The sequence below is a fragment of the Falco naumanni genome, chromosome 5 (genome assembly GCF_017639655.2).
Source record: "Falco naumanni isolate bFalNau1 chromosome 5, bFalNau1.pat, whole genome shotgun sequence".
In the NCBI taxonomy this organism is placed as follows: Eukaryota; Metazoa; Chordata; class Aves; order Falconiformes; family Falconidae; genus Falco; species Falco naumanni.
In genome coordinates this window covers 63,938,300-63,965,679 of record NC_054058.1, presented here as the reverse complement: position 1 = coordinate 63,965,679, position 27,380 = coordinate 63,938,300, and the positions used below count along the sequence as shown (strand labels likewise).

Genomic DNA, 27,380 nt, shown 5'->3' with positions numbered 1-27,380 from the left:
CGCTAGCCAGAAAGCCACTTCATCTCCTCATCAGGAAAAGGCATCTCTGCCCACAGGTTGGCATCCAGCTTTGGTGGAGGCATCCAACGCAAGCTAATGCAGGCTCTCCAGTCTGGTTTGGATGACATTTATCAAAATGCTGGGTTTTCTTTTTGCTGATGCTGAGTCAGTTGTTTTGGTACATAAAGGCAGCGAAAGGCAAGATCCAGCTCTGGAAATACCTCCTCATAATGACCAAAATCACAGCTTAATTGTGGGGTTTCAGCTGCAGCTAGAAATATCTGGATTTGGGGCTGTGCTCATTCTCAAGCTGCCTTCCACCATGGTAATTATTCGTTAGGTCTTAATTACTGTTTCTCTTTGTAGCTTCAATTCAGCCGTGCTTTTTGGTCACAACCCCTGCTGCCATCCACTTTTCTAACTTCTGCACCAGGCCACCAGTTGGTACAAATTTTTGCCAACATTGATTTCCACACAAAGAGCACTGGGATACTTCTTGTGGCAGTAAAGACAGGATAGTGTTGGCTAGGTGTCTGACTAGGAGCGGATGCAATATAAGGCTCTGTACCTTGTACTAGAGGGAGAAGCAATTCACAAAGCCTGTGTGATCCTGAACGCTGTCTCATCACCACCCCTTCAGACCATGCTAGCTTTGAGTCTCCTTAGATCAGCAAGAAACTCTCCACTCACTTTGCCAGCCAGTTGGGTGGACAGATGCACCAGTTGAGTTTTGTCTGGCTGATTGTGAAGCTCACCAGACTCAGCAACCTTGTCATGGTCTTATCAGGTTGCAAATTAGATTCCCCTTAGGCTCATGGGAGATAACATTCAAGACCTCTCCAGGCATTTAGCCCCTCATCAGTTGGACTGGAGCTGTCAGGTCTTCAAGGGATGGTGATGGCTTATGGAGAAAGAGAAGATGAGGAGATCTGAGGCCTGGCAACACTCAGTATACCACTGACCAATTTCTCTGTATTCTTGCTCTGTGGACTGTCTCATGTTGACACATGTCAGCTGGTGCATCAGGCCACAAGGAAAGCAGGGAGCAAACCTTACAGTGAAGGTTTCCCAGGACGCAGAGTCCAGCCTGGCCCCAGCAACAGCAAGGACTGGTTCCTCTGTGGCCTCCTCAGATCAGGCATAGGTCCTGGGGGTGGACCATGGAGCAGGACAGAGGAGCGGCAGGATGCAGCAGGGCACTCTTGGGGTGAGGACATGAAGCCAACTTTATGGATGTAGGTACCGTACATGCGTTTCAGGCATATGTCAACCATTTCGATATTGACTCTTACCACTATTCCCCTGTAGAGGAACAAAGCTGGGTTAATTAGCATTGATAATTTACAGCTGTGGGCTGGCTTCAGGGGCGGTGGGTTGGCCGGTGTAGATAAGCTGCAGCTGTGGGTGGTTAAATGAAGTGGCTGGGCAGCCAGTGAAGAGAGAGCAGGCGAGGAAGAGAAGGTGAGAGAGGAAGAAGCAAGAGGAGAAAGAACACATGCCCTAGGTGAAGTGAGATGAGGAGAAGGCAGTGGAGGGACTGTATGAAGAGTATGCTGGTATGAGGTGGTGAAAGACCTTGTTGCAGCTTGGTAGTTTGGAGACTGCTGTGACATTCCTCTGTCCACGTGATGTAGTTTCTTCTAGCGTTACTGACAACTAGATTCAGTTTCAATTCACTTTTTTCTGAGCAGTTCCTTTCCCGAAGCACTCTCAGCAGAAGCCAGCTGACCAAACCTCTAAGGTCTCCCCTGATTTCTGCCTTGGCTGTGGCAAGCAGCAGCTCTGCAAACAGAGGCCAGATCATCCATGGCAAACAGGTCATACCCCAAGGGGAAAGAGATCAGAAAGGAAAAGCAGGTGGCTGGGGGAATGGCACAATCTGATTTCTCAAGTGATACCCGTTGTCTGGACAAAAACCCAGAACACCAACTCCCTCTGTGTATTTATCCAGGAAGTTGCAAGGGACTGTCACAAGTTATATGTCACTGTGCAGCTATTTCTAAGCAGCAGCTCAAAGGCAGAAGCATGTCCAGATGATTCTGATGGCTGCTCCTCACTGCTGCTGGATGCTCTGCAGCATTCAGGAGGGTAACAGATGGGCTGCAGATGGAGGTGTCTCCAGCAGGACCAACTCACAGGGCTTAGGAGCATCTGAGCAGGTTCAGCTGCAGGCTGGATGGCTGTGGCTACTGTTGTCCCGGCTACTGTTGTCCCCTCTCTATCCTTCTGGATGAGTCCTCTTTTACCTGACCTTTTAAATTCAGAAAGGTTTTCAGAAAACACTCTGAGTCTGTGTAGTTTTTAGAAAGAGCAGAACTTGTAGGTCTGCCTATCTACTGCTGATGTTGCCTGGTGAAAAGCCAAGGCATGCATGGCCGGGGGTGGAAGAGGCTCCCAGTGCCGCAGTGGACAGGTGGAAGGAAGGGGAGCCAGCAGCTAGCAGTGACTCCCGTGAAGGCAGGTGAGCTGAAGGATGGGACCAGTGTGGGACCCTTGCCCACCTGACTGGGGAGGCCACCAGAGATGTGCAGTACCAGGACATGAGAACCTCTCAATGGGTAAAGGCCAGGTGGGAGGAGAATGGCTTAGGTTCTGCAGCAGGAGCCACAACAGAAAGGTTTTACTTGGGGCATGAAATTGCTGGGAGAGAGTATTCACCACCCTAGCCCCACACTGAGCCTGACTGCTCATGGGAACGGGCTGTTTTACCCCAGGGAGGGGGCAGCTTGGGGAGAGGAGCCTGGCATTGCCCCATCACACCCCTCGGTCTCAGAGAGGAGAGAGGGTACAGGTGGACACTCAAGCAAGGGAAATGCAAGGGTCAGATATCCACATCCACGGAGCCTTCCCTTGGCCATGGCCATGAATGAAGCCCGGGCTCTGAGCCCACCCTGGGGATGGGGAAGGGACCCTAACACTAAGCAGGGTTAAGGCACGGAGCAGCGAGACTGTGATTTACACAAGTCTGTGCACAGCTGCAAAATAAATTTTTCATATTTCAGTAGAAATACATGTCCTGCCCAGGATGTGTTTGCTGGAGCAAAAGTGCACAAATGCATTTAGGTACCTGGAGCTGTTGTAAATAATTCCCATTAGAGCCACAAGCAGCAAGTTGTTTCCCCTTGCAAAGCAACCCCCCAAAATATCCATTTCTTTTTATTTTTTCTTGCAGGTAGATGAAAAAAAAAAAAAGAACAAACCCCCTCCAATCCCATGACGTGATGACAGTCACTCCCCAGCCAGAGGCAGGTGAGCGGGGTGCCAGCTGTGCTTTATCCAACATGCTGTATTGTAAAGGTTTGCCCGTGGTTTATTTAATCCCTTGCACGTATCAGACACATTCCTGAGCCATCAATCAGAGCTGAGTCAGCCAGCGTGACTAGTCTGCCCTTTTTATTTTTTTTAGCAATCACAAGTTCGCTAGCCTTGTGTGCCAGCAGTGAGCTGGGTTTTGTTGTGTGGGTTGTTTTTTTTTTTTTTAATGAAAATGGGACTTGACTGGGAGACGGGAAATGTTCCCACTGTCATGTATAACCTTTAAAGCCGCCTTGCCTCGAGGAATCTCTCCTCTCTGTGATGCCACAAAATGCATCACATGGAAGACAAATAAAGGATGCTGTCTGGGATGGCATTGGCCCATGAACCCCCTCCCACGCACGGCTCTATCGCACAGATATCCTGACACAAACCTATCGTGCCCCCTGCACGCAGAAAAAGGAGAAAAGGCTCTTCAGAGGGGGTGTTTTCTTGCAGAGCAGCCTTGGAAGTGCTGCCTACAGCCACGCTCCAGGAGGCAAAACTTTCCTCCTGTGCTCCCCCCACAAGAACAAGATTATCACAGCTTCAGAACAGCCCCTGCCCACCCAGGGAAGGCAGGGGAGCAGCGCCGCTGTTGTGGCTACATGCAATCTCAGCCCACCACAGCTCACGGTGTTATCAAAGCCCCTGCATCCTTGTGGGACTCTCTGCAAGGTGGGGTGCAAGGCTACACTCCCTGCCCTAAAATAAAGCAGGGAGTTTTGTCTCTGCTTGGGTCAAGGAGACAGCCAGGTTGATGGAGATTAAACAAATAAAAAATTCTTGTGGTTTCTGGATTACCCAGAGAGCACAGGTCCTCCCTGCCCCCAGGATGCTTGCAGGGATGAGCATCGTCATAAAGTCTTGTACATCTGTGTATACACCTAGAAAAAAGTTCTTGCAGATGCCTTAAGCTTTAAATCTGAGAGCCCTCTCCCTGGTGAGAGGCCCTCTTGCACAGAGCAGAAGGGAGGAAGCAGATGGCTCCTATGCATCCCAGCAAGCCCCAGCCCAAAGCAAGGCTCAACCTGCACTGAAAACCCAGGGAAGATCAGAGCAAGGGTTGCACATCAGCCAGCAGCAACTAACCACAGAGCTGAGCTTGAACACATGGCAGTCCACACCTTTTTTTTTTCTCTCCCCTCCTGTTTGCTCCTAACAAGCTTTCAGAAGCACAACTGCTCAAGAGGGACGAGCCTCCAACCACATGGGGACCATCCACCCAAGATGTGTTCTGGAGCACCATCTTCAAATTGCACTTTTCCCTGCCTCTGCTCCCTCTTTTGCTCTGGAGCTGGGGGGGGAAGAAACAACAGGAAAACAACCAAACTAACTTTGCAGAGAATTTTCATCTTTGCTCGCAGGTGGCATCTGCTCTTTTCCTGCCTTCACGGCAAAGACAGCTGTGATCTCAGAGGACAGCTCTTGCCCAGCCCTTGAAATTCATGAGGACCATTTTAGACAGGTATTTGGTCTGAAGAACCATACTAGTTTTGAATAAATGCCTAGACCTGCCTAACATGCAGCCTATGTGAAGATCTAGGCAGGACATACTCCAGCACATCACCTTCATACTGAGCAGTGATGGAGTAGGTAGAACCTGCGGGGTATTTGCTTGCCCTTAAGGTGTTGACACCTGGTTGCAGGAGTGATGCCCTCAGTTCCACAGAGGAGCTCTTCACTCACCCTAACAGAAACTTAAACATTGCTGTAGTGTGGTCAGAAAAAAAGGGTTCAAGCCACAGGATCCAAATGGCTTCCCTTGGAGATGATACTCAGCAAATCCGCTATGGGGCCAGGAGGGATTTGAGGTACAGGAACATGTGTAAGGCAGGACTATGTGGCCACCAAGCTGCACATGAGATGGGCCTGAGTAATTCCCAACACAAGGAACAACCAGGCTACATCTGTATTTTAACAAGATTTTTTTTATTGGTCCAGCAACTGCAAAATATACAAATTTCTGAAAGGCATACCCTGTTTTCAAGCTGGCACAGCTTTGTATCAGGCAATTATTCCAGACTTATATACAGAACAGTTAACATACCACAATTAAAAAAAAATCCCAAGTAACTACCCTTCTCCAAGCTTTGCAGTATACATTAAATAAATAAAGAGCGCTTTGCTATCAAAAAAAAAATATTCAAGTATCACAAAGGAAAACAAAACAAGCAGGGGGAAGAACCCATCAGTGTAGTTTGGCAAGTCCCCCCCTCCCCACCTGCCTTGGCTGGAGCATCACTGCCCAGTCCTTGGCTCTGTTAACCAAAACAGAGGGGCATCATGATCGCACAGGGTTGACACCATCCCATTTACTGCCAACCCCTCCAGCACAAGAGGACCTCTTTGCTGCTCAAAGACCAATTTTCCCCTTGCTGGAAAAAATGCCAAGTTCAAATATCATCTTTTTGTAGATCTTCAAGACTTCTATTATTCCCAAAGGAAGAACATTTGGGGTCATGAAGGTTTTTTGCTGTTTGATTTTTTTTTTAATATATATATTTTTTATATATATATATACACACACACAAATACACCCCAAAACATCTGCAGAATTACATGTGTACAGGATTGATTACGGGGCAGCCAAATGTCATGTTTGCATTTGCCGGCTTATCTTACCCTAGCAGGAGGAGAAAGATAAAACTCCCCAGGAAGGAGGCTGAAAAGACAAGTGACTTGCCTTCCCAAAACATCCGTTTTTCTCCAGGTCAGATAAACCAAAAAAGCAGATGTCGACTGCGTACATAGGGAGAAGCCTGCTTTTAACGCAGTTATTAAAAAAAAAAAGGGGTGGGAGGGAAATTTCTTTGTTTCATCTGTACAGGACTATAATACACATATGCACAAGCTCACACAGGCAGGGTACTGCCAAGGCCGCCTGCCCCAGCTGGGCATGGACACCCCCCCTCCCCGTTGTCGGTGCCGCTCCGAGCACATGCTTTGTCTGCATGAGGCTGAAGCGCTAGGCACTGTGGTTCACCTTTTCCCCAAAGGAAAAAAACAGAGCAAACCCCCCCAAAAAAACATACATGCACAAACATACACAGAAATTTTAAAAATCATGACTTCTCCCCAAAGCTGTCTACTCCCATCTGCAGGGATGTTGTTTCCTACCCAGTGGGCTGGGGAAACCCATGGGAAGATGAAGCCAGGGAGCTGCCCATCTCCAAACACCCAGTCCAGTGCTGCAAGAGGGCTTGGCTGCCTGCACCTTCTGCCTCCAGCTTAGTGATGCAGCCAAAAAGCACAAGGTGAGGATGGAGAAGAAGCACATACAAGTGGGAGGGAAAAAAACCCAAACACCAACACCCAACCCAGAACCCTAAAAACAGACAAAAAAAACGCCAAAAAAAATTTCAAAATCCAGACTTATGTACAAAGCAATAGTGGTTAATTGCCATTTTTAGCTCTGTCTCGCAGCCTGGGACAGGCTGCCAAGAAAGAATCTCTCGTATCAAACCACTGGGAGTTGGCTGATGGAGTCTATGTCAGGACCTTGCCCTATTTTCCCCCCCATACACACAGACCTTGAACACCATAACTACTATGTGGTTTTTTAGTCCCAGCTTTCCAGCATGCAAAATAAAAAATTTAAAAAAAAAAAAAAGCTGCCTGTATTCAGGCTTCCCCTGTTAAGGGGCACAACTTGAAAAAATAAAACAGTTATGCTTCTGCCACAAATAAAGTGCAAAAACCAAGCGGTTTCTAGGTATACACACAGACACACACACGTGTGTGTGCATGTATATATATTAAATTAAAAAAAATAAAAAGAGAAAGAACACAGACAAAACTGTCCCTTCTTGTGCCTTTTTGCAGCCATACAGGGACTCCTGCATCCCAGCCAGACCTCTGGCCACCTCCACAAGACCTGTGTGTCTGCAAAACGCATCTAGCTCAGCCTGCCCACCTGCAACGCTGCAGGGATTCAACCCCCCCTTGCAAAATCTCTGCTTTCCTCCAGGGAAGAGGAAAGGGGAGATGAAGTACCGGCATATACCTCAACTGGTCCTCAGTCTCCCCAAAAATCAACACACACCTGAACTCAGACTATCCCTTCACGCTGAGATGAAAGCATCGCCCGAGCCACCCCCAGCGTGGCGACCTCTGTACTACAGGCAGCTCATGAGCAGTTCTAGAAGCAGATCTACATTCTCTGCAACCCCCTTTAAGGTGTATTGATTAAAAAAAAATTAAAAAAGGAAAGAAGGAAAAGAATGTTTTGGGGTCCTTTTTTGGTTAAACCCAGCAGTTCTTGCTGTGGAAGACTTGACACAACTGCCTTCCTGGTGCTCTCGAACCTGGGTGAGTCAGGCTTGCGTGTGCAACAGGCTGTAGTGTGAGTAAAGGACTGCAGCACAGCACATTAGGGGCTTTGTTGAAAAGTAATTAATAAAAATAAAAAAAAATATGCAAAACCCCTTCAGTCCCCCCTCCCCTTCCCCCTATTTCTCTGCTAACCCTGCACCATCCACATATATACACAACCCACCCGGATATGGATGGGTACCAATCATCTATAGAAAAGAAGATCAAAACTGCTTACAGAGAGGAAAATTAAACTCCTGTGCGCCAGAAGCACTTTACAGCTTGCTATGATCTAATAGGACGCTGGAGAGGAGAGCAAATGCCGCAGCTTAAAGATGTGGCGGTGACCCCAGGGAGCTCGGCTCCTCTCCTCTGCTCTCCCGCATCTCTTCCCCTTCAGCAGAGCAGTTTGCAGATGAACGGGTGTGGGTAGAAACAGCTGAGGGCCAACCTTGCCAACTGGTTTATAAGCAAGCTTCAGAAATGGCGATGGGATGGGAAGCTGGCGTCGCCACTGGTGTCGCTGGTGGCCTCACGACAGCGCCATCGGAGTCACGACGGCTTCTGCGAGTTGTTCATGTTCTGCAACAAGAAGGGAAGGATGGGGATTGGGGATCACGCTTGGGTTGGACCCCATTCTGGCAGTATCGTCCATGGGCACATCAACAAGAGGACAGGGGAGTAACAAAAAGCCACAGCACGGGTCACTATGAAAGCATCCACCACAGAGGAGAGGACACTGCCCACCCAAGGAGAGAGGGGGGAGGGATGCGCTGACTCTACCTACACACATCCCCTGGCTTTAACTACAGTGTGAGAATTTGACAGAGATATCCCTAAAAAACAAGGTAACCCTCCCACCCAACCCATTCTGTACTTCTGAAGCTGCAATTTGGTCCATGCAAGGCAAGGTGACAAGGGACCATGGTGTTCATCCAAGGAGCCCAATTAAACATCTTTCTCTTGCTTTCCTTGAGGGTGGGCAGTGTCTCCCCTGCCTGCCAAGGACGCGGTCACCATCTGTCCACCCTTGGCACTGCCAAAAGGAAGCTCCTGCTGGCCATGCCAAGGAGCTAGCACGGGGACCAGACACCACCAGTGGCACAACAGGAGCACCCGCTCCCCCAGTGATGCGCTGTGAGGTTTCACAGGCCCTAGAGCTGCTTCGGACACAGCCCTGGTGCAGGGTAGCAACAACTGACACCCACCAGCATGAGGCAAGGACCACAAAACCAGAGACAATCGGCTAAACACAAGCAGGACCAGCCCCAAGAGTGATGGCTGGAGGAGAAACCCAATGGGAGATGATCACCACAAGGACATTTCCCACTTCGCAAAACTACACAAAACAGGCTGGGGAAAAAAGGACTAGGAAACAACCAGGAAGGTTTCTCAAGGTTTGTTGTTCTTTCTTTTTTGCTTTTACTACCTAAACTGCCTCTCACAAGCACCAGGAATCCCAGCCAGGCTACGAGGCAGGGTGGGCTGAGCTGTCCTCTGTTATCTAAGGAGACAGGAGGAGGGTTAGGAAAAGCCACATGCACCACAGCCATTTACCTTGGAAATATTAGTAAAGAGAAAACTTTGAGAAAGTGACAAACAGGTCGTCTTTAAGCATGAAAAGTGAAGGGGAGAAGAAGGGAGGGGATCAGGTTGTTGTTAAAAAGTGCAGTTTGGATCACAAACCAAGCAAAAGGAAAAGAAATCATCACGCCAGGTAGTCCCACGACCCCAAACCAGCTCGACCCCACAGCCAAGAGAACTCTTGAGCTACACAGCCATGTCCCCAGCCTCTCCAGGTGTCCCCTAGTCCTCCTGGATGGGGGTCAAGATCCCAACAGTGAGAGCTGATGCAATGAAGTGCCCACTCCAACCAAGTCCCATGGTGCAAATTGGGGAGGAGGCACCTTCCACGTCCCCTGAACCCATACAGGTTGTGGTGGGACACAGTGAGGGACCAAATGCACGTAAGTACAAGACAACAGCCTCCAAGAGGTAACAACAGTGTGAATGCCACCAAGCCTTTGGTTGGGGGTGTCTTCATGGATCCCTCAAAAAACTAGTAGGTGGAAGCAGGCTCCCAGTAGCTGGGGATTTAAACTTGCTGCTGCCAGCCTACACCTGGGATGGGTAACCATCACTGCCTGCTCCAGCAGAGCTCCTGGTCTAGCAAAATGCAATGCAGCCATCTCCCAAACTCAACACTGAAGCATGTTTCCACTGCCCCAGCCAGCACTGGAGCACGCAGTGCTTTTTATTACAACACAGTTAAGAGAAAGGTGGATAAAGGGATGGACAGAGAAACAAAAACGCTTCCAAAGCAATCCAAGATGACCAGGCACTTCTATCAGTGGCTTTTGTGCCTGTGAGCAACCAGGGAGGGAGCACAGGCATGCAGGCCATGCTGAGCCACCCAGCCTCTGCACTTGCCCAGGACCAGAGGTGTGATGACCTTCCCCAGCCCATCCACAAGCAAAGCCAAGCGTGTCCTTCCTAACTTCCTTTTTTTTCAACAGGTTTACTCCAAAAAGGGGAAGAAACAGGAGGTTCTCCAGCTGTAACGTGCTAGCAGGGCTGAGTTCTGGCCTGGCCATGTTCTAGCCGATCCTTCCATCTTCAGCCCACGAAACGAACCTGGACCAGGATGCTCACAGGCTGGTCTAGAGGGCAAAAAGACCCCTGGGCACTACCCCCAGCCACAGCTCAGTCCCAAGATCTCCCTGGTCTCCAAGAAGACATTTGAGCACAGCTCAATGACTGCTGCTCTCAAATCAATGACGCAGCATGATTCAAGTCCAAAGGCTTCAAATTCATCCAGAAGCTGTCCTGTCCCTACTACACATGAATCTAATGGCACTAAGCCAAAATGTCAAAACCTTGATTATCCATAATTAGTGCACTAAATGTTCAAGGCATCTCGCTTTCTTAACAGAGGTAGAGGATGACAACACCCTTGCATCTACTCTGCCCAAGACATCTGGCCAACTGTTCCCAAAATCCAGGTTTGCAGAACTGCAGATGCCAGGGCCCAGGATCAGTCCAGCTCCAGAAAACACAATCCTGCTCCCATGCAGGCAACAAAACCCTGCTGAGGGCTGAGATTAGAACCTTCTCAGATGTCTCTCTGGTGCCACCACTCATAGACACAACTCTGAGCCCTCAGGAAGGACAGACCACCTGGGTCTATCACCTACAGTACGATGTGCTATTGCAGAGGAGAAAACTCTAGGAAAACCCAAGAGCATCTCCCATCCCGTGACTATCCAAGGAGAAGGCAGGGAACTGAGACATCATCAAAAGAAGGCAAGTGATCATTTGTTTAATTTCTCGAAGCCATCGGGACATTTACCCAAGCTAGGCTACTGAGGGGTTGGACAAAGCAGCATCCATTGTCTCCTCTTTTCCTTTTCTAAGCCGTAGGCAAATTGCACCCACCCACCCAGCCCCGAGAAATATTAACTCCAAGAAGTCCATGCCCCCGCTGGGTATCACAGCGACAACAAAACAACCAGTGGGATGGCAAAAGACATGGAAAGGGGGTGAAAATAAGACGCAAGAAGGTACTTACAGGCATGCCTTCCCTAGTAAAGGCTGCAGAGAGACAGAGAGAACGGAGAGAGCTGTCAGTAACACCGCGCGAGTCCAGGCAGAGGACACCGACGGCAGCGAGGGGCACCTAACAGCCAGAGCTTCCAAACCCAGCGCCGGCAAAGGGTTTGTTGCAAGACTCAACCAGCCCAAGCGGAGCCCCAAAAGCTGAATGACTGACCAGGGTGCCCCGCTCGGTGCTTGCTGGGGTGGGAAGGCTCATGCAAAGTGGTCACCAAGCAGAGTGGCTGGAGGAGCACAGCACCCTTCCTAACCTGCCCGGGATCTGGCCAAGAGGACACCAGACAACACAGACAACGCCAAGAAGAGCTGGGCAAGACAGCCAAGATGCAACAGGCAGCTGGTGGGAAGGGCAGCATGGCGAAGGGGCTCCTATATATATATGCTGTTCTCCAGTACCACCCCAGCTCCTTAATGAGCACAGGGAGAGGTTTTGCTCCTGGAGAAGTGTGCAGCAAGCAAGGTCTCTCTTTTTACATCCCTTCACTGGGGGGTGAAAGAGGAGAGGACACATAAGCATCATGGCAGCTATCCACAAGGCTTCACCCAGGGCTGCAGAAGGCAACTGGGTTCACCATGCCAAGAGGCTTCTACTCATTTTTGGTCCATTTTACCTATTGCTCCAAGAAGGAGACCCCTCCAGCCAAAGATGAGCCTTGGCAGCTCCTTCTTGAGGGAAGCACAAGAACATTTGCTTTACTACAATGCTCAGACCTACACCAGAGCCAAGCACATCCAGGGGGAAGGCATGAGCCCTTCAGTCCTGCCCACTCTAGAGATGCAGCTCCTCAGGAGGCTGACACCATGATGTCAGATGGTGAAGGCACTAAATTAATGCAGCCTAGAGCTTTGGAGGGCTTTACAGCACTCTCGAAACCCAAGAGACGATCAACAGTGACCCTTCAGCGGGTGCTCCCGAAACCAACCCAAGGCAGGGAGGGACAGCAGCCGTGGGAGAAAGATGCATCTCAGGGACAGCAGCACAGCTTGCAACAAGTGCAAGCCATTCCCCAGCTTCAGGAACTACAGGAGGACAACAAACAATAAAACAACAAGAACAACAACAACAAAAAAAAGAGTTCAACTAACTTGTCCCGGCAGCTGCGTGGGCACTTCCTGAGGAACACAGCCCGGCAGGGCGGAAGGAACAGCCACATGCTCCTCAAAGCTGTTGATGCGAGGTTTTTTGGTGGGCTCTGGGCTTGCTAGAGGGGTAACGCTATTACGTCTCATGAGCGGGTTAGGTCCCTTCTTTGCTTCCTAAATTAAAGTAAGACAAAGAAAAAAGTAAACAAAAAATAAAATAAAATATAAAAAAAAGGGAAGAAGGCGACAGTTATAAAGAAAAAAAAGCAGCAGGTTGTTTTCTTTTTTTTTTTAATTTTCTTAAAGCAGCCTCTGCTTTTCCCCACAATCACTGTCAATGTGCGAAGGATGCAATGAAAGGCTCTGGACACCAGAAAAAAAACCAACCACAAACCCTGATGCAAAATGTTCAGGAACGCAGCATGATTTCCCAAAGGAGAGGGAAAACAAAACAAAAACAAAAAATAAAAGGTCCTGCACTCGGAAACGAGACAGACTTTCTCCTCACCTGAGCCTCGGCTCACAAAAAAGTAAATATAGATTGCTGAAAAGCCTAGTGGTAATCAAAAGCCATACAACAGAGGGAGGCACCCATCGGTTTCCTCGAAGCCCGTCCCTCCGACCCAGGGAGAGGTGTGAGAGCAAGAAGAGGGACGACGAGCCAGCCCAGGCGGACACGGAAGATTTGGGAAGTGGGGGCAGAGCAGCCAGCAAGGGTCAGCACGGTGCCAAGCTCCAACTCAAGCGAGATGGGATGGAGGGGCAGCACCTGCACAGCCGAGCAGAGGGACCCAAGCACTTCACACGTGTCTGGCTCCATCATACCTGCAGCCCATGGCCCTCCTGCCATCCCCAGCAAGGGTGGTGGGTGGTGGAGGAGGGCACCAGTGGCCCCCCACGGCGAGGGGAAGGACCGGCTTCCCCCGCTACGGCCACAGGAAGGGAGAGGTGGCTCAGACACTGCTGCCTGCCAAGGTTGGGAAGCAAAGGAAAGGAGACGTGGGCCAAAAGGGGACGGCTCCGATCATCCAACAACCAGTTGGGCTCCATCACCGCTAAGCACAAGTTGGAAATGTCCCAGCAGCTGGGACATGGGCCCTGCCAGGGTCCCTGGGTCCACCTTGGGTGGCCACCCAGCCCTGACACAGAGCTGGCGTCCCCCGCTCTGGCCTCCGAGAGCCCAGTGGAGCATGTGGCAGATGGACCTGACCTTGCAGCAGTTCTTCTCCACACAAGGGGTCTCTTCCCCACAGCATCCCCAGCCCAGTGCCACCAACCCCAGCCCTACAGAACGGCACTCTGGTAACCCCACAGAGCAGTGGGCATGCCAGGGAAAAAAACACCAAAAAACCAAACACCACAAAGGCAGGAGATGTTGGGCAAGGCATCAAGCCTGGGCTCTGCCTGCCATCTGGGAGACCCAGGAGAAGCCACCTTCTCCATCTGTAGCTCCATACCCCACTCAGGTGAGTGGATGACTGCACAGGTAAAAGTCAAAGACCAGGGAAGAGCTTTCCCTGGGCCGGCTTTAATCAGGGCAAACACACTGGGAAGCAGGCATGTGCAACAGTCCTTTTCCCTCAACTGGCCACATCTTTGCAGCACGAGAACCCATCTGATGCTCCAGCCCTCCAGCAGCACTTTCAAAACATCCAGCTGAGCAACCTCCCCATGCCCACCCCAGCCATCCTCACTGCCAGCTGACCATGGGGGAAAGGAGGGGGACACCAAGGGACGGCTCCGAGGAAAAGCAACACTCACCTCTGGCCGTTCCCTGTGGGTGTTGACGGCTTCAATGTTCAGCGAGATGGACTCCACCCGGCAGCCTGCAGAAGGGAGCACAAGGAGACAGAGGTGCCATCAGCAAACCCCACGAGCACAGGATGCTATGAAGTGCTCCATTCCAGACCCCTGCTCTTCTCTCAGAGGCAGCTTGGATTCAGAAGGAGGTACAAACCAAACCCCTTGGCATGTTTAGTAGAAAGGCACCACTTACCATAGGCCACCGGGGTCAGCTTCAACACTGTGTGAAGGGGACACTTCAGGTAAGGCATTTCATCTGCAGAGGAAGCAGAGCAGGAGGGTTACCCCACCCCCTCTCCAAAAGCAGGCTGAAGCATCTTCATCAACAGCTAAGGCCATCCCACACTAGAGAGATGCATGCTCCAGGCCCTGCATGGACCTGAAGACATCTCTCATCTCCTCAGAGCTCCTTCTATCATCCCTCCTCTAGCAGGATCAATCCTCTCCCCAGGGACAGGGAGCTCACCCGCACTTTTGTCCAGGAAGTAGGCCAGGAGACAGCGCATGACGGCCTGGTGACAGATCACAAGGACATTCTCTTGTCTCTCCAGCTCCATGATGACCGGCTCCAAGCGCTGCACCAGGTCTTGGTAGGACTGAGACAGAAGGGAAGACATGGCATAGCATCAAGAAAACAAGCACCTCATAAGAAGCAATGGTCTTTGTATTGGTACGTTTGTTGATTTCATGCCTCTGACTAAACCAATATAATTACTGCTAACAAACAAGCAAAGTTTCAACAAATCCTCATCTTCAGGCTATTCTAGATCAATAGCTGCTTCTTCTTCTGGTCCGAAGAGAAAGAAGCCATTCACATCTCAGTTACAGCCCTGGAGAGTTTATTAAAGTAAACAACAACTGCACAGGGGCTTTAGGCATAGTGTCTCTATCATCTTGAAATTTGACTTTCTGGAGGAACCTGAAAAACTCCAGCGTTTTGAAGGACTTCATAAAGAACCGTGACAGGCAGCCAGAAGGATCCCCAGACACCCAGGCTCAAGTGTCAGACATCCCCGCCCCCCTTAAAACACCTCAGGAGGAGCCTCCCAAGATTTTTCCCAAACGTCTATGGGTGTAACTTAATTTGGGGATAAAAAGCCCAATTCACAACCTGAAGCATCATCCCTAGTGTCACACCCTGAAGGCAAATTGCTACGAATGGAGATATCAACACCAGCCCTCAGGGAATGATACTGAGAACAGGCATCGAAATTACTTCTTTGCAAATGAAAGAAAGGGCAATTGGGGCAGCACAGCACTTGGAGTGGATGTAAGGGGGGAGGTTGGACTAAGAAACCTCCGGGCCCCTCCTCCCTCCCTTTTGCTTTGAAGTCAATGGGACTGTTTGTTAAGCGACACATTTCTTCATGAGATCTTCACATACCACGATTTCACAAGAGCTCAGCACAAAAGGTAAACATGAGCCCTGACCTTTCCTGATTCTCGTTTCTTGGAACACTTGCTGCTTCCCTGCTCCAAGTGTAGAGGACAGAATGAAAACAAGAAACGTACAGGAAGAGTCACATCTCTGAAGGTCTCCTTGCAGACCTACCTCCCCAGAAGGATAGCGGTAGTAATATTTATCCTGATCACGTAAAGCAAATTCCTCTGGATACTGCTCCCTGATTTCTTCATATGTCATTTCTTCACACACACCCTGCCAGAACAGGACGTCCATGAGGTTACTGGACGTGCTCAAGTCAAAAAGCATCAGCACACCCAGCATGCAAAACCTTCTCCAAGGCAGTTGTCTATAACCCTCCAAGTGGCCAGCTACAGAGCAGTTCCAAGCAAGTATCATTTTAATCTGCTCACTCAAGCCAACATCTTGAAGCATCTGCATGACACAGAGCTAAGATCAGAAGCCAAGTTGTGGTTACTGCAGCAGAAGTGCCACCCTTTCCCACAGAAGGAAAATCTCCCCAGAAAAGGTGAGATTTAGGCAAAATTGAAAAGGCCAATGCTATCACCCTCTCTGCCAAGCAGCAACCAGCACAATACAGCTGTTCCTACTGCAATCAAAGAAACTTACAGCATCGATTTCATTGAGTGCCTTCCACTGCTCATAGGGCAGCTGGAGAGCTTCTGCCGTTTGGATAGTCCTCTTTAGTTGGCTGGTCCAGACTTTGAGGTCCTTCAGGTTCTGCTCTTCAACGAACTTGTTCAGTGCCAGTGCAAACTGTGGGACATAAAAAAATGGTTGATTCCTGATCCACAGCTTCCCAGCAGGCCTTCTTCCCTGCTTCCCAGTAAACGTTGCCTTCTCCAGGACCTCTTTTGCCTTCTATAGGCAGACACATCAGCCTTCTGCTCTGAGGTGAAGAGCAGCCACACATGCATTGATCCCCAGAAGCTATGAGGGGTATGAGAACAGAAAGAAAGCAGAGAAGAAAGCAACAACCTAATGGCATAGAGGAACAACATCAACATACAAAAAACAACACCACAACCTGGGCTCTCCTACAATGCTATGGGAGATCCCTAGCCAACCGTAACCACAGCTCTGCTCATTTGTCGTAGAGCTAAATTGTTGTGTCCTGTGGTCCTTGGTAACAGTCACACCTCAGATGACTCCATTTGGACTTCAAAACGGTCTGGCAAGCCAAAATAGCTATTCACCTTCTCTGAAGCAGTGCGCTTGACCTGGTCTTTGAAGAATCAATAACGAGCAGTCCAAAAGCACCCTCCGAGCTGGCTGTCCCCTTCCATAGGGTGGCAGCAGTCCTACATCCCACCCTGCCTGTGTGCAGGGTCTGAACCAACTCAATGAAGACACTCATACCCTTCTAGAGATTTCTTCAGCCCAACCTCTGTTAAACCCCAACGACACGCAAGCCAACATGCAACACTGATGGCTGGGAAAGACTTGTTTTGAGGCCATGCCAGAGCCCATACTTACCAGCTCTATGCATGGATCCTCTGAGCATCCCAGAGGTCATCAAATACACACTGAACCAAACGCATGGTATCTACTACAGCCACATCACTCCTAGAAGCCACAGAGGAATACTCCTCCCTCACCTTCTTGCCCCTGTTGGAGAGGCCTGAGTCACCTCCGAGCCGAGCCTTGAGGTTGGACTCGCTTTCGCCATGTCGACAAAGGTAAATGGTGCGGGGCTGGACATGGATGTTCATCAGGTAGTAAACAATCCTGCTCTGGATGTGATCCTGAACCCTGTTGACCAGGAACTGCTGGCCAACATCGATGACTTTGATGAGAGAAAGCTCCCTAGGGAAAGCACAGTGAAGATGAGGCGGGAGCCAGTGGGGAAAGCAGAAAGAAACAAACATCATCCTCGAAAAATGGCTTTGTGAGGTATCTCAGTCAACATAATCACCCAGCTAAAAGGATCTCCTTCAGGCTATTTTCAACAGGAAGCCAACAGGTAATGGCAATTCATAGAGAGCTAATTAACACCAGTGTAATCGCCGTTCCTCCTCACAGCAGTAAAGAGGATTAAAAACAGGACTAGCAGCGAACATGTTCCTCCCCAGGACAGGGCTCAGCAGGACCAGGATAATCCATGCAGGGCAGCAAAGGTCTTCCCAGGCCACACATTAGATGAAACCACAGGGCCTGCTCAACCTTGTGGTTTGAGCCTGTCCAAACAGCCCCTTCCTTTCACTGGGACAATGACAAAAGCACCTCAGAAACCCACAGACCCAAGGGCTTTCCCAAACCCTTTGTTTAGACTGCAGAACAAGGTTGAAATGGGGATATCCAAGCCCAGAAGAGCCTGGAAAGTTTTCGGTGCCCGAATCCCTGGCACAGGGCTGGGGAAGAACAGCATTTTCAAGGAAGCAGCCTGAATTCACAGCGAGGCTTGGCCAAACGTTATTCTAGTGTTGTTACATGTTTGAAGACAAAATGAAGTGCAGCTCCATACTTCATCACTCCTCTCCTGGGAGAAGAAAGGCATCCAAGCCAGTTCAGAGGTCAGTAATTCTCTTACCGGTCATAGTCATCAGGGTCAAGTGGCTGGTAGCTGGCTTGGTAACAGTTGATCCTCTTCATGAAGTCCTCCATGGCATCAGTTGAATTACAGTCCCGGTAATCAGGGCTGGACAATTTTACTTCCTGTGTCAGGGTAAAAACATACCACAAAGAAAGGTTAGGAAGCAATCCAAGCCAGACCGTGCTTATTTCAAATTTCCAAGTCCTACAAGATCCACTACCAGCTGAGCCACTTTCCAGGCATCACATATCACAGGACAGAAAAGAAGCAAACTGGACCCAAAACTAAGCAAAAGGTGAGAAGCCTTGCGTGACTGGTATAGATTCATATCATCAAGGGGAGATCCCATTCTCCAAAGAGCTGGGGTAACACCTCAGCACCCAACAGCGGGAAAACTGAGCTTTCTTATGGCTAAAGGAAAGCATCAGATTTAGACAATTCAAGCTGAGAATGGAAAGTGCATGCGCTTAGACAAGATGCTTATTCCAGGCCTCTTGAGTAAAGTTCCCGGGAGTTAGAGGTCAACCTGGCTGTCCACCATCCAAGACAGCAGGATGACAATATCCAGCCCGCGTTTGTGCATTATCTGCTACAAGCTATTGGGCTGAAAGATGCTGGAAGTGGGCAATGCAAATATCCAGAACTCTCATGGGCCAAGTTCTACCTGAACTACTCTAACATGCTATTTTTCCTGAAGATTTGGGTTTGAGCAGCAGCATTACACCTTAGGAACTTAACAAACAATCCCAAAGTCAACACATTAACACAACTGAGCAACATGCATGGCATTGCACTGGGCTCACAGCACATTTTCTGCACTAAGAGCACCATTCAGCTGCAGCACCCCATGGAGCAAAAACCAACGCTCAGCTAGTAGTTGATTTTCTCCCCCTTCCAGCATTAGTTTCCAAAGAAAGGGATTAAATCCTCCAAAAAATCCAGCTTCAGGGTCTTGCAAAGAAGGAAAAAAAAAAAGAAAAAAAAAAGATGGAGCAAACTGAATGTTTTCTTAGCATCATGGAAAAGGCTGTGTGCAACCTCCCAAAAAGACGGTTCACTGGCCCTGGGACACCAGCTCCCAGCAGGAGCAGAAGCCATGCTCTAGTTCCCATCCCAGCACCTTTTGTGGAGCCCATCCCAGGGGCAGAACAAAACCCTTCTCACAGACTTTGTATATCCTGAAACATTCCCAGACACCATGAAATGGCTTGTGAAATGTACAACTGGAGATAAGGCTGGAGCAGAGCCCAGCAGAGAAAGGACACTTTCATTCAGGTTAATCATGTCCAGGTAGACAATTATCATCTACCTGCCCTAGCCAAGCCTCATGGGCAAAGGAGGAGTTCTGCTGGTGGGAAAGCAAAGATCCAGCAGCTCCCAAAGGAGCCAGGAAGCAGTGATTTATGCTGCTCTCCCAGCCAAGACTTCAGCGAGTGGCAAGAAACCTCTAAGGTGGGCCACCATTCTTCTCAAAGCAGACCTCAACAGATTTTTGGGAAGCTGCATGTGGCTGAAGACACCAAGCCTGACTGCTCTCTGAGGGGATTTAAACACCTAACCACACCCATCACTTTCAAAAAGTGAGACTTGACAGGGTCACCGAAACATCCTGAATACATTTCTCTCCTTGGTATCAAGTTAGATGTAAACAGAAATGCAGAGAGCGTGGAAAGGAACTGGGGAAAGGCTACAATAGCTTTTAATTTTCATTACTTCCAGGTGGCCCTGGGAGACAAAAGCTCCTTTCTCATCCCAGGACAAATAGATCATACAAAGATAAAAACCTCCTAATCCTCAGCCAACTCTGGCAAGATGTTCAGATAAGAAACCAGCCAGGCACAGGTAGGAAATCCAACACAAGGGAAAACAAAAGTAAGACACTTCCATGCTTACCATAACGTTGCTGGCAACTACTGTGGGATCATTGCAGACAGATTCAATGAAGAACACCTGGAAAGCAAAGCAAAACTCAGCTGAAAGCCACTGACAAGGTCTGTAACATTCAACCAGCCCCTTGCCCAGCCCAATCTCCTCCCCACTTGACCAGAGAGCTCCCCCTCTGCCCCATTCCCATCCTTTCCCTCCCCAAGGCTGGGTACTGGGAGCAAGGCAAGAGCTTCACATTTTTTCATCAAACCCAGCAGCGGCTCCCTTACGCATCATGAGGCCAACACTTTAGGACTGCACAATACAGGCAGCAGCCCACTGGTACCAACCTTGAACCCATTTTCTTTGGCAAAGTTTAGGATCAACCCTCTCCTCTCCCGCGTGGTATTGGTGGCATCAAAAACCTTTAAAAGCAAAAATTTCAATTAGCACCAAGAGCGCCTGGTTGCCCACCAAGGCCTTCCTCAGAGAAGGAACTGCAGAAAGAACCGCACAGGGCACAGCGCCTTTGGGACCAGGACTGCTGCCAAACCCTGTGGAGCAGATCTCTGAGCTTACCGCGATCTGGCCAGCCTCCTCTGTCAGGTACAGCTTGACATCCCTCAGGGCAGCCAGGGCACATTGCCTGCAAAGAGGTGAGACATCCCTGGTCCTGATCTCCTCGGAGATGCTTGCAGCCAGTGCACAACCCTCCACAAAAGAAGGCAGGCTTTGCAACTCCTCATCATCGCTTTTCCTCCCTCACAGGGACATTTAGCAAAGACACCCTCTGTCTGCCAAAAACACAAGAGCCACGCATGCCGAGCAGCATAGCAATGGTGGATGAAGAAGCAAAGGCCAAACTTCATACCCTACATCACTGAGGCTGAAAGTGAATTTTGGGTACCACTGATGGAGGATGTGTCGGTGACCTTGAAGCTACGAAGCCCAGTCAGCTTCAGCTTTCAGCCCTTGGCACCCCAGTCAGGCCCTCCTTGGGCAGGCAGGGAATACTCAAGCTAGAGCCCAACTTTTCTGTTCATCACCCCCAAACATGCTCCCAGAGGCAGGCATTTGGGACTCAAGTGCGAGCACAGACACGGCGCCCACACTCACCTCCTGACTTTCATGGCCTCCTCATTGTCAGGGCGGAAGAAGTCATAGGAGCTGTAATGCTTCACCGCCTCCCGGCGATACTCCCCTACATTGAAAACTGTGTGGGAAAGGTAAAGATCGTCAAAACCAGGAGCGGGTGTCAGCACAGCTTGACTCAGCTGTGCAGTTTCCTGCAGATAACGATTTCTAGCAAAGGGCCAAGTGACATCCTTAGAGCAGAAGGCTCAGGGACATCCCTTGGTCTTCAAAGTGAAGGAGAACCTGGGCTGCAGCAGAAGAGATGGGAGGACATGGATATTTGGCCCATGCGATCCTGAAAAGATCCCCCACTACCTCCCACCTCCCAAGGCACTGAGCTCCTACAGGGACTCCCTTGGACCAGACCTCATGCTTCTCCCAGGCAGCCAGTGCAAGCCTCACCTTTTGTTGGGACACCAATCCAGTTGAGGTAGCGAGTCAGCTTCTTGGAGATGTAGGTCTTCCCTCGGGCTGGGAGGCCAACCATCACTATCACGGTGGGGGAATTGGCAAGCTGTGGCCCACAGGCTACGAGGAGGAGAAAGAACAACATGAGCAGTCATTAATCCTCCAGCTCATCTTGTATCAAGGCTCTCGCTCTCAACCCAGCCTTCCCCCAAGTCCTTCAGCAGCTAGAGGAAACCCAAAGCCTCTGCTCTGCACCATCTCTGCAGTATGTCCTGTGCATCCCTCTCCTAAGCCTGGACAACCAAAACCTTGAGCAGGTGAACCCACTGGCTTATTTTTGCACGGGATCTGCTGAATGACCATCTGTCAGAGCAGGGAACATGGTGGATGGCTCCATGGCTGCCCAACAGCGAGTCAACTGCCTCAGCTAAGCCACGGTGACGCAAATTCACCCTGGTGCCAGCCAAACAGCCACAGCAAGGAGAACATTCCTGATGGCTGCAAACTGGGCAAGGAATCAGCAGCTGATCCAACCTCCCTGCAGAACCTCTGTGCCTCAGTTTCCTCAAAAAAACCCAAACCGATGAAAAACCACAAACCAACCAAAAGAACCCCAAGGCAAACACAACCTCCCATTCCTGTGGTTTGGCCAATTCTGTTTTAAGCTGAAGTTTTGTTGCTGCCGCTGTTGTTGTAAAGATGGTCCATGTCAAACAGCTGGAAATAAATCCAGAGGCATCACTTAGTGATGACCTGGCAAGCGAAGAGAAACTCCTCTCCAGCTCACCCAAATGGCATAACAAAAATGCAGACAAATCAGCTGTCGGGCTGCCCAGGTGAATCACTTCTCCCCCCATAAATCCTTTAGAAAGTAAATTCCTGGTTCAGTTTGGAGGAAATTGCTGAGGTTTCAGGACTGGGAATGCAGTTTGAGATTTTTTTTTTTAGTCCTCTGCAGCCCAGTGCCACAGGATGCATCTGGACCACCTGGACCGCACGTGGCTCCATGGATCATGTAATGTGGCAGCATCCTCGCTCCCCTCCAGGGTTTGCCCTGCAGAATCACTTCTCACATGGTGCTGCGCACACCACAGGCCAAGGCAGAAAGCCAAGCACTTTAAATGCTGGAAAGGAAGATTTTAACAATGCCTAATGGAATTTGGATTAGCCAGTCGCCTTTCATGCCTTCCGCCACGAGCCCTCCCAGCATAGGCAGGCCAGGCAGAGACCCTCCGGGGGATTTCTCACCCAGCCTTCAATCGGCCCGGGTGAGCCCGGAGACCTCATGGGAAAGGAATGCAGGGAGTGAGTGGCGGGTGGCGGAGCCATAAAAACTCAGCTTAATTACGGTCTGGGTGGAGAGCTCTGCCTTGCCTGTCCCAGCTGCCTGCAGGTGGGACCAGGGCACAGAGGCAGAGCGATCCGGAGATGCGAGGTGTTCCCTGGGGATGGAGACAGGGTGGTAGGTCGGGATAGATTTTTTTCAGTGGCTATCTGGGAAGGGCAAACAAACAGAGGTGTCCAGAAAGCACACAAAGCGCATAGAACTTCGCTCTCCTTCTAAGAATAAAATAAATCCACAGCTAAAGAAACCAAAATTAAGGCCACAAGGAAGAGTTACAGCACCGGTACCCAGAAGAGCCACCCATCATCTGCTTGGCAGTCTCACCAAAGCAGAGATGAATAAACTACCTAAAAGAGATTTCCTTTTTTTTTTTTTTTTTTTTTTTTTTTTTTTTTTTTTTTTTTTTTTTTTAACTTCTCTAAATATTCCACATTCCTTAGGCTGGGGCTGCCCTCACACTCACTCCTTTTGTGCGACATGCCTCCCCTGTTCTGCCTTTCAAAAGCCCGGGCCATCTCCCATTGATTTCAGCTGCAAGCACCGATTCTGCGCTGGGGTACCAGGGGAGCTGTGCAACATACCCAGAGAAATATTTTTTTCCCTCTCTAACGGTCTCACATCCTCAACTAACCTATGGGTGCAAATCTTTTTTTGCACAAAATACCAACCACTTATTAGATAAAAGATAAAAAAAAAAGGAGGGGGGCAGGAATAATACCTCCTTTCTTTCCTACCTGCCAGGGGACAAAGGATCTCAAGAGTGAAGCCAAGAGGATTCGGGGCCATTAAAGTAAGAGCACTCTGAGAGGATGGGACAACGCTGGGTACTGTGCACATCCCTTCGGCTTCGGACAGCCAAGTCCGCCCCAGTGCTGGCACTGCACTGGCACACACACGCCACCTCCAAAGGGTGCTGCTGGAGTTAAACACCTGTATTTGAGGAATCTCCCCCCAGTTCGGTTTGCTGCCAAAGCAAAGATCCAGGTTCCTCTTAGACCATGAAAAAGCATCTTTTTACAGACCTGGGAAGCACCTCCCAAGACACCAGGGCATGGGGCGTGCAACTTTTTATCAGGAACCTGAGCCCAAACCCAGCTAAATCACAAAAGCCTCCAGGAAACCTTGCATCAGGGATGAAACAGAAACCAGTGTTTTGCTCCCAGTGCTTCACAAAGCCCTAATTCATCATTTCTCTTCACCACCTGCTGGAAAGCCATCAGGGATTTCAATGCATATTCATTACTCGTTATTGACATCTATCCAGGTAAGTCAAGGTCAGGGATGACTTTCAAAAGGCTCAATCAGGATATTTAGAAGCAGCTCGTCACTTGTGCCTTCTGTCTGCTACAAAGGCAGTGCTGATGCGCTCTCATGCTTCACCAGAGTGGGTTAAGGAAGACAAAAAAGGGGAAGGAAATGTGCTTCTATAAAAGGTTAGCTAAAATAGCCACCTTCCCACTTCAGGCATTTTTAGTCTCCTTGTAAGAAGTGTTCCCCCACACCTCCCACAAGCCCACGCCGTATGTTCTACGTTAAATTCCCCTTTTCCACCTTCTTCCCTCTGCAACTCCTCAACACCTTCAGGGATGCAGCAAGAACATGTTTCTGCGCTGCATACTGCGCGCACACACACGCATGTGGAACTGCTATCCCCCTACGGACGTGTGAGCTGGGGCTTTTTTGCATGCACATCACAGACGTATTTTCACATGCCCTCATCTGCCGAGCCGGAGTGATGGGAAGAGGAAGGCAGTGGCAGCCCCCTTCCTCCTTGAGCATCCCCCAGCTGAGCCCCCTCCCCTCGCCTGGCTCTGCCCATCCAGCTGCCTGCGACGACTTGACTTTCCCAGCCCCTACGTGAGAGACGTGCAGCTTGACAGCAATTTAATGGATCGCCATCAAAAGGCCAGATGAAGGCATCACTTCGCATCCATTCGAGCCTTCCACTGACAAGGAAGTGAACAATCGGACTAATTATTTCACTCGCAGGCAGCGGCCAAGGCAGGAGCTTTCTGAGGATGCTCCCACTCCCTCCCTCCCATTGGCTTCACATTTCTGGTATACCTCCTCTCCCACCTGGCTGTGTGGCACTGCTGCTGCCAAGGAATTAAAAGCACTTTGAGTTAAAATAGCCACCTTGAGTTTAAAAAAAAAAAAAAAAAACACAAAACACAACCAAACTAAAAAAGCCCAATAACGCTCTTCCCACAGAGCGTAACTAATGGTACCTGGCGTGGCTTATTCCCACTTTGGGATAAAATAAAAATAATCACAAGGCCACACCATGGCATTAACAAGCCCCTCAATGTCTTAATATATTAAAGTATGTTAGTGTTCTCCTCTGCCAAGAGGGAATTCTCTGAGAAACCAGGTGAATAAGTGGCAAAAACCCCAGGGAGGCTCCGCACTCACAAGGGATTTCTTTCAGAGCTGTCAGCCCTCGAGAAAAACCAAACCAAACGAATCCAGCTGCAAAGCATTAAGCCCAGAGACATTTTCCCCAGCTAAAAGCAAAGCCCTGTGGCAGCCCAGATGTGCAGCCTGTTGCTGAAAGCCATTTCCTCGGCAGCTCCCACTGCACAGGCGGCATGTGCCACCCTCCACTGCAGGGCTTGGCCATCCCTGCCCACACGCCTGACCCATAGCCAGGGGGCTAAGACATGGCAAATCCATCGGATTTATTTTTTATTATTATCGGTTTTTAAAAGGGGGGGGGACTTTCCAGCCAAGGGAAACCAATGTCCGAAGCCCCTTTACAAACGCCTGCTGAAGAAAAAGCACTGGAAAGCCTGATTCAGCCAACCGCCCGGGCCACTTCCATCCTTCGCCAGGCTGGGAAGTGCCACCGCCTGCATCCCGGCCCCCCCGCAGCCCCGGATCGGCCCATTCCTGCGACGTTTATTTAGTGACACGCAGTTGCACAACCGGCAGCTGTCAGTTCAGCTGTCGGGTGAGTTAAAAGAGCTGTCTCTCGAGCTTTGCTATTGTGTTATATGATTCACGATTTGTTTTATAGTAACATCAGGATGACCCAAGCGTTTGCTGCCCTTTTTTTTTTTTTTTTTTTTTTTAAACGCAGAGGTAGGTTTGCAACACTCAAGATGCTTTCTGAGCTTCTGAAAAAAGAGAAATCACTGCAGAAGTTTCAGCATTAATTTCTGACCCCTCACCCCCTCCACCTGCCTCCTATCTCATCTCACACACAGCACTGGGTCAAGCGGTAAAGTGCGTACGGCTGGGGGCTTTTTTCTAAATCCATCGCCCTAATCCTGCCCCTCCCCCCCAAAAAAAATTATTATATCATTGATAAATCTCAAGTTAGCAACCTGCTCCCTTTCCCTTTCAATCCCAGGGCTGGAGGCCACGGCGTGGGGGGGGTGTCGGGGGTGGAAATTGGGCCACGCGTGCCTCGGCACCTCCCCGCCCCCCCGGGGGGGCGCTGCCACGTGCTGGCTGCACCTTCCCCGGCGCTGGAAGTGACTCACGGGATGGCAGCGGGTGGGATGCGCCCAGGGTGATGCTGGAGGAGGCGGGGGAAGGGGGGGCGGGATGCTGCATGGATATTACGGGAAAGGGGGGGGGGGGGGGGGGGGGGGCGTTGCAAAGCCTCCCCCCCGGTGGTACGCTGGAGGAGGGGGGCTGCTCCCCACCCCAGCCGCGAGGATGCGGCGGTGCCCGTACTCACAGCGGCGGGGCAGCGCCGGGCGGTTGTCACTGGGAAGCCAGATCTTCTGGATGCGGCTTTGCGTCAGCTCCATGGGCATTTTTAAAAGAAAGGTCTTTTTGCGCTCCGCGTCCACCTTGATGCGTTTGCGGGGGGGAAAGGAGGGAGAAGAAAAAGAGGAAGGAGGGGAAAAAAGAATAATAAAAAAGAAAAAGGCTTTTTGTTGCGGTCGCTGCTTTTGGAGGTGGTTTGAGCAAGCGGCTGCGGCGCTTGCGGATGCTTCTCGGAGCCTCGTTAAGGCTTTACGGCGGCGGGGGGGGGAGGTGGGGGAAGAGGAGGGACGGGGCTTCAGGGCACAAAGCCGGCAGGGACGGCACCCACGCTGCCGCTGCGTGCGTAGAAGGAGCGAGCACGAGCCCCGCCGCTAATTTCGCTATCAATCTGAACGCCCCCCCAAAAAAAAAATAAAAAAAATTAATTTCCTTTTGATTTCGCAAAAATAAAAAGGAGGAAAATCTCCCGGCAGGGAAAGGAAGGGCTGGGCTGCCCGGCTGCTGCAGAGAGTCGGCCGGTGCTGCTGCCGTGGCCGCGCTGAGCCGGCAGTGGCGGCGGCGCCTATTTCTAGCCCGGCAGGGCCGGCGGGGCCGCGGCTCCCGCCCCCGGGGCGGGGGGGGGCGGGGGGCGGCCGCTGCGCCGCCGCGGAAGGGGGGGGGGGGAGGGGGGGGCGCGGCTCGGCTGCCGCCTGCCGCCCGCCCCCCGCACTGCAGCGGGGACAAAGGCGGCGCCGCTGCGCCCGCAGCCTTTGTTCTCCTGGTGGGGGGGCGGGGGGGACACGGGCCCTCACGCGGCTGCGGGGCTGCGCCGGGGGAGGGCGGAGGGCGCATGCAGGCGGTGCCCACGG

The 27,380-nt window shown here is 50.5% G+C and overlaps 1 protein-coding gene across 5 annotated transcripts; it reads right to left on the bottom strand.

The window, feature by feature from the left end:
• Positions 1-5,207: 5,207 nt before the first annotated feature.
• Positions 5,208-27,097, bottom strand: PFKFB3 (6-phosphofructo-2-kinase/fructose-2,6-biphosphatase 3). Of its 5 annotated transcripts, none has more exons than XR_005828121.1 (17): positions 26,501-27,097; positions 21,465-21,590; positions 21,045-21,141; positions 20,508-20,574; positions 20,279-20,353; positions 19,956-20,012; positions 18,060-18,184; positions 17,128-17,335; positions 16,139-16,285; positions 15,659-15,763; positions 14,573-14,702; positions 14,300-14,362; positions 14,065-14,129; positions 12,307-12,477; positions 11,177-11,199; positions 9,038-9,216; positions 5,208-8,190 (listed from the first exon to the last, which is right to left on the bottom strand). XR_005828121.1 is itself a non-coding variant. In XM_040595852.1 (17 exons), exons 1-17 carry the CDS (start codon positions 26,577-26,579, stop codon positions 8,184-8,186), a joined length of 1,596 nt encoding a protein of 531 aa, XP_040451786.1. In that variant the 5' UTR covers positions 26,580-27,097; the 3' UTR covers positions 5,208-8,183. The 5 variants fall into 5 exon arrangements, 4 of the variants coding, with proteins under 4 accessions (XP_040451786.1, XP_040451788.1, XP_040451787.1 ...); XM_040595852.1 differs by having other exon boundaries at positions 9,166-9,216; XM_040595854.1 differs by lacking the exon at positions 9,038-9,216.
• Between the last annotated feature and the right edge of the window lie 283 nt (positions 27,098-27,380).

Coding starts and splice junctions, on each gene's coding strand:
- PFKFB3 (XM_040595852.1), bottom strand. CDS start 26,579: ATGCCCATGGAGCTGACGCAAAGCCGCATCCAGAAGATCTGGCTTCCC. Junction 20,013..20,278: donor CCAAAGAAAATGGGTTCAAG/GTTGGTACCAGT, acceptor TTTGCTTTCCAG/GTGTTCTTCATTGAATCTGT. Junction 17,336..18,059: donor GACCCTGATGACTATGACCG/GTAAGAGAATTA, acceptor TGCTTTCCCTAG/GGAGCTTTCTCTCATCAAAG.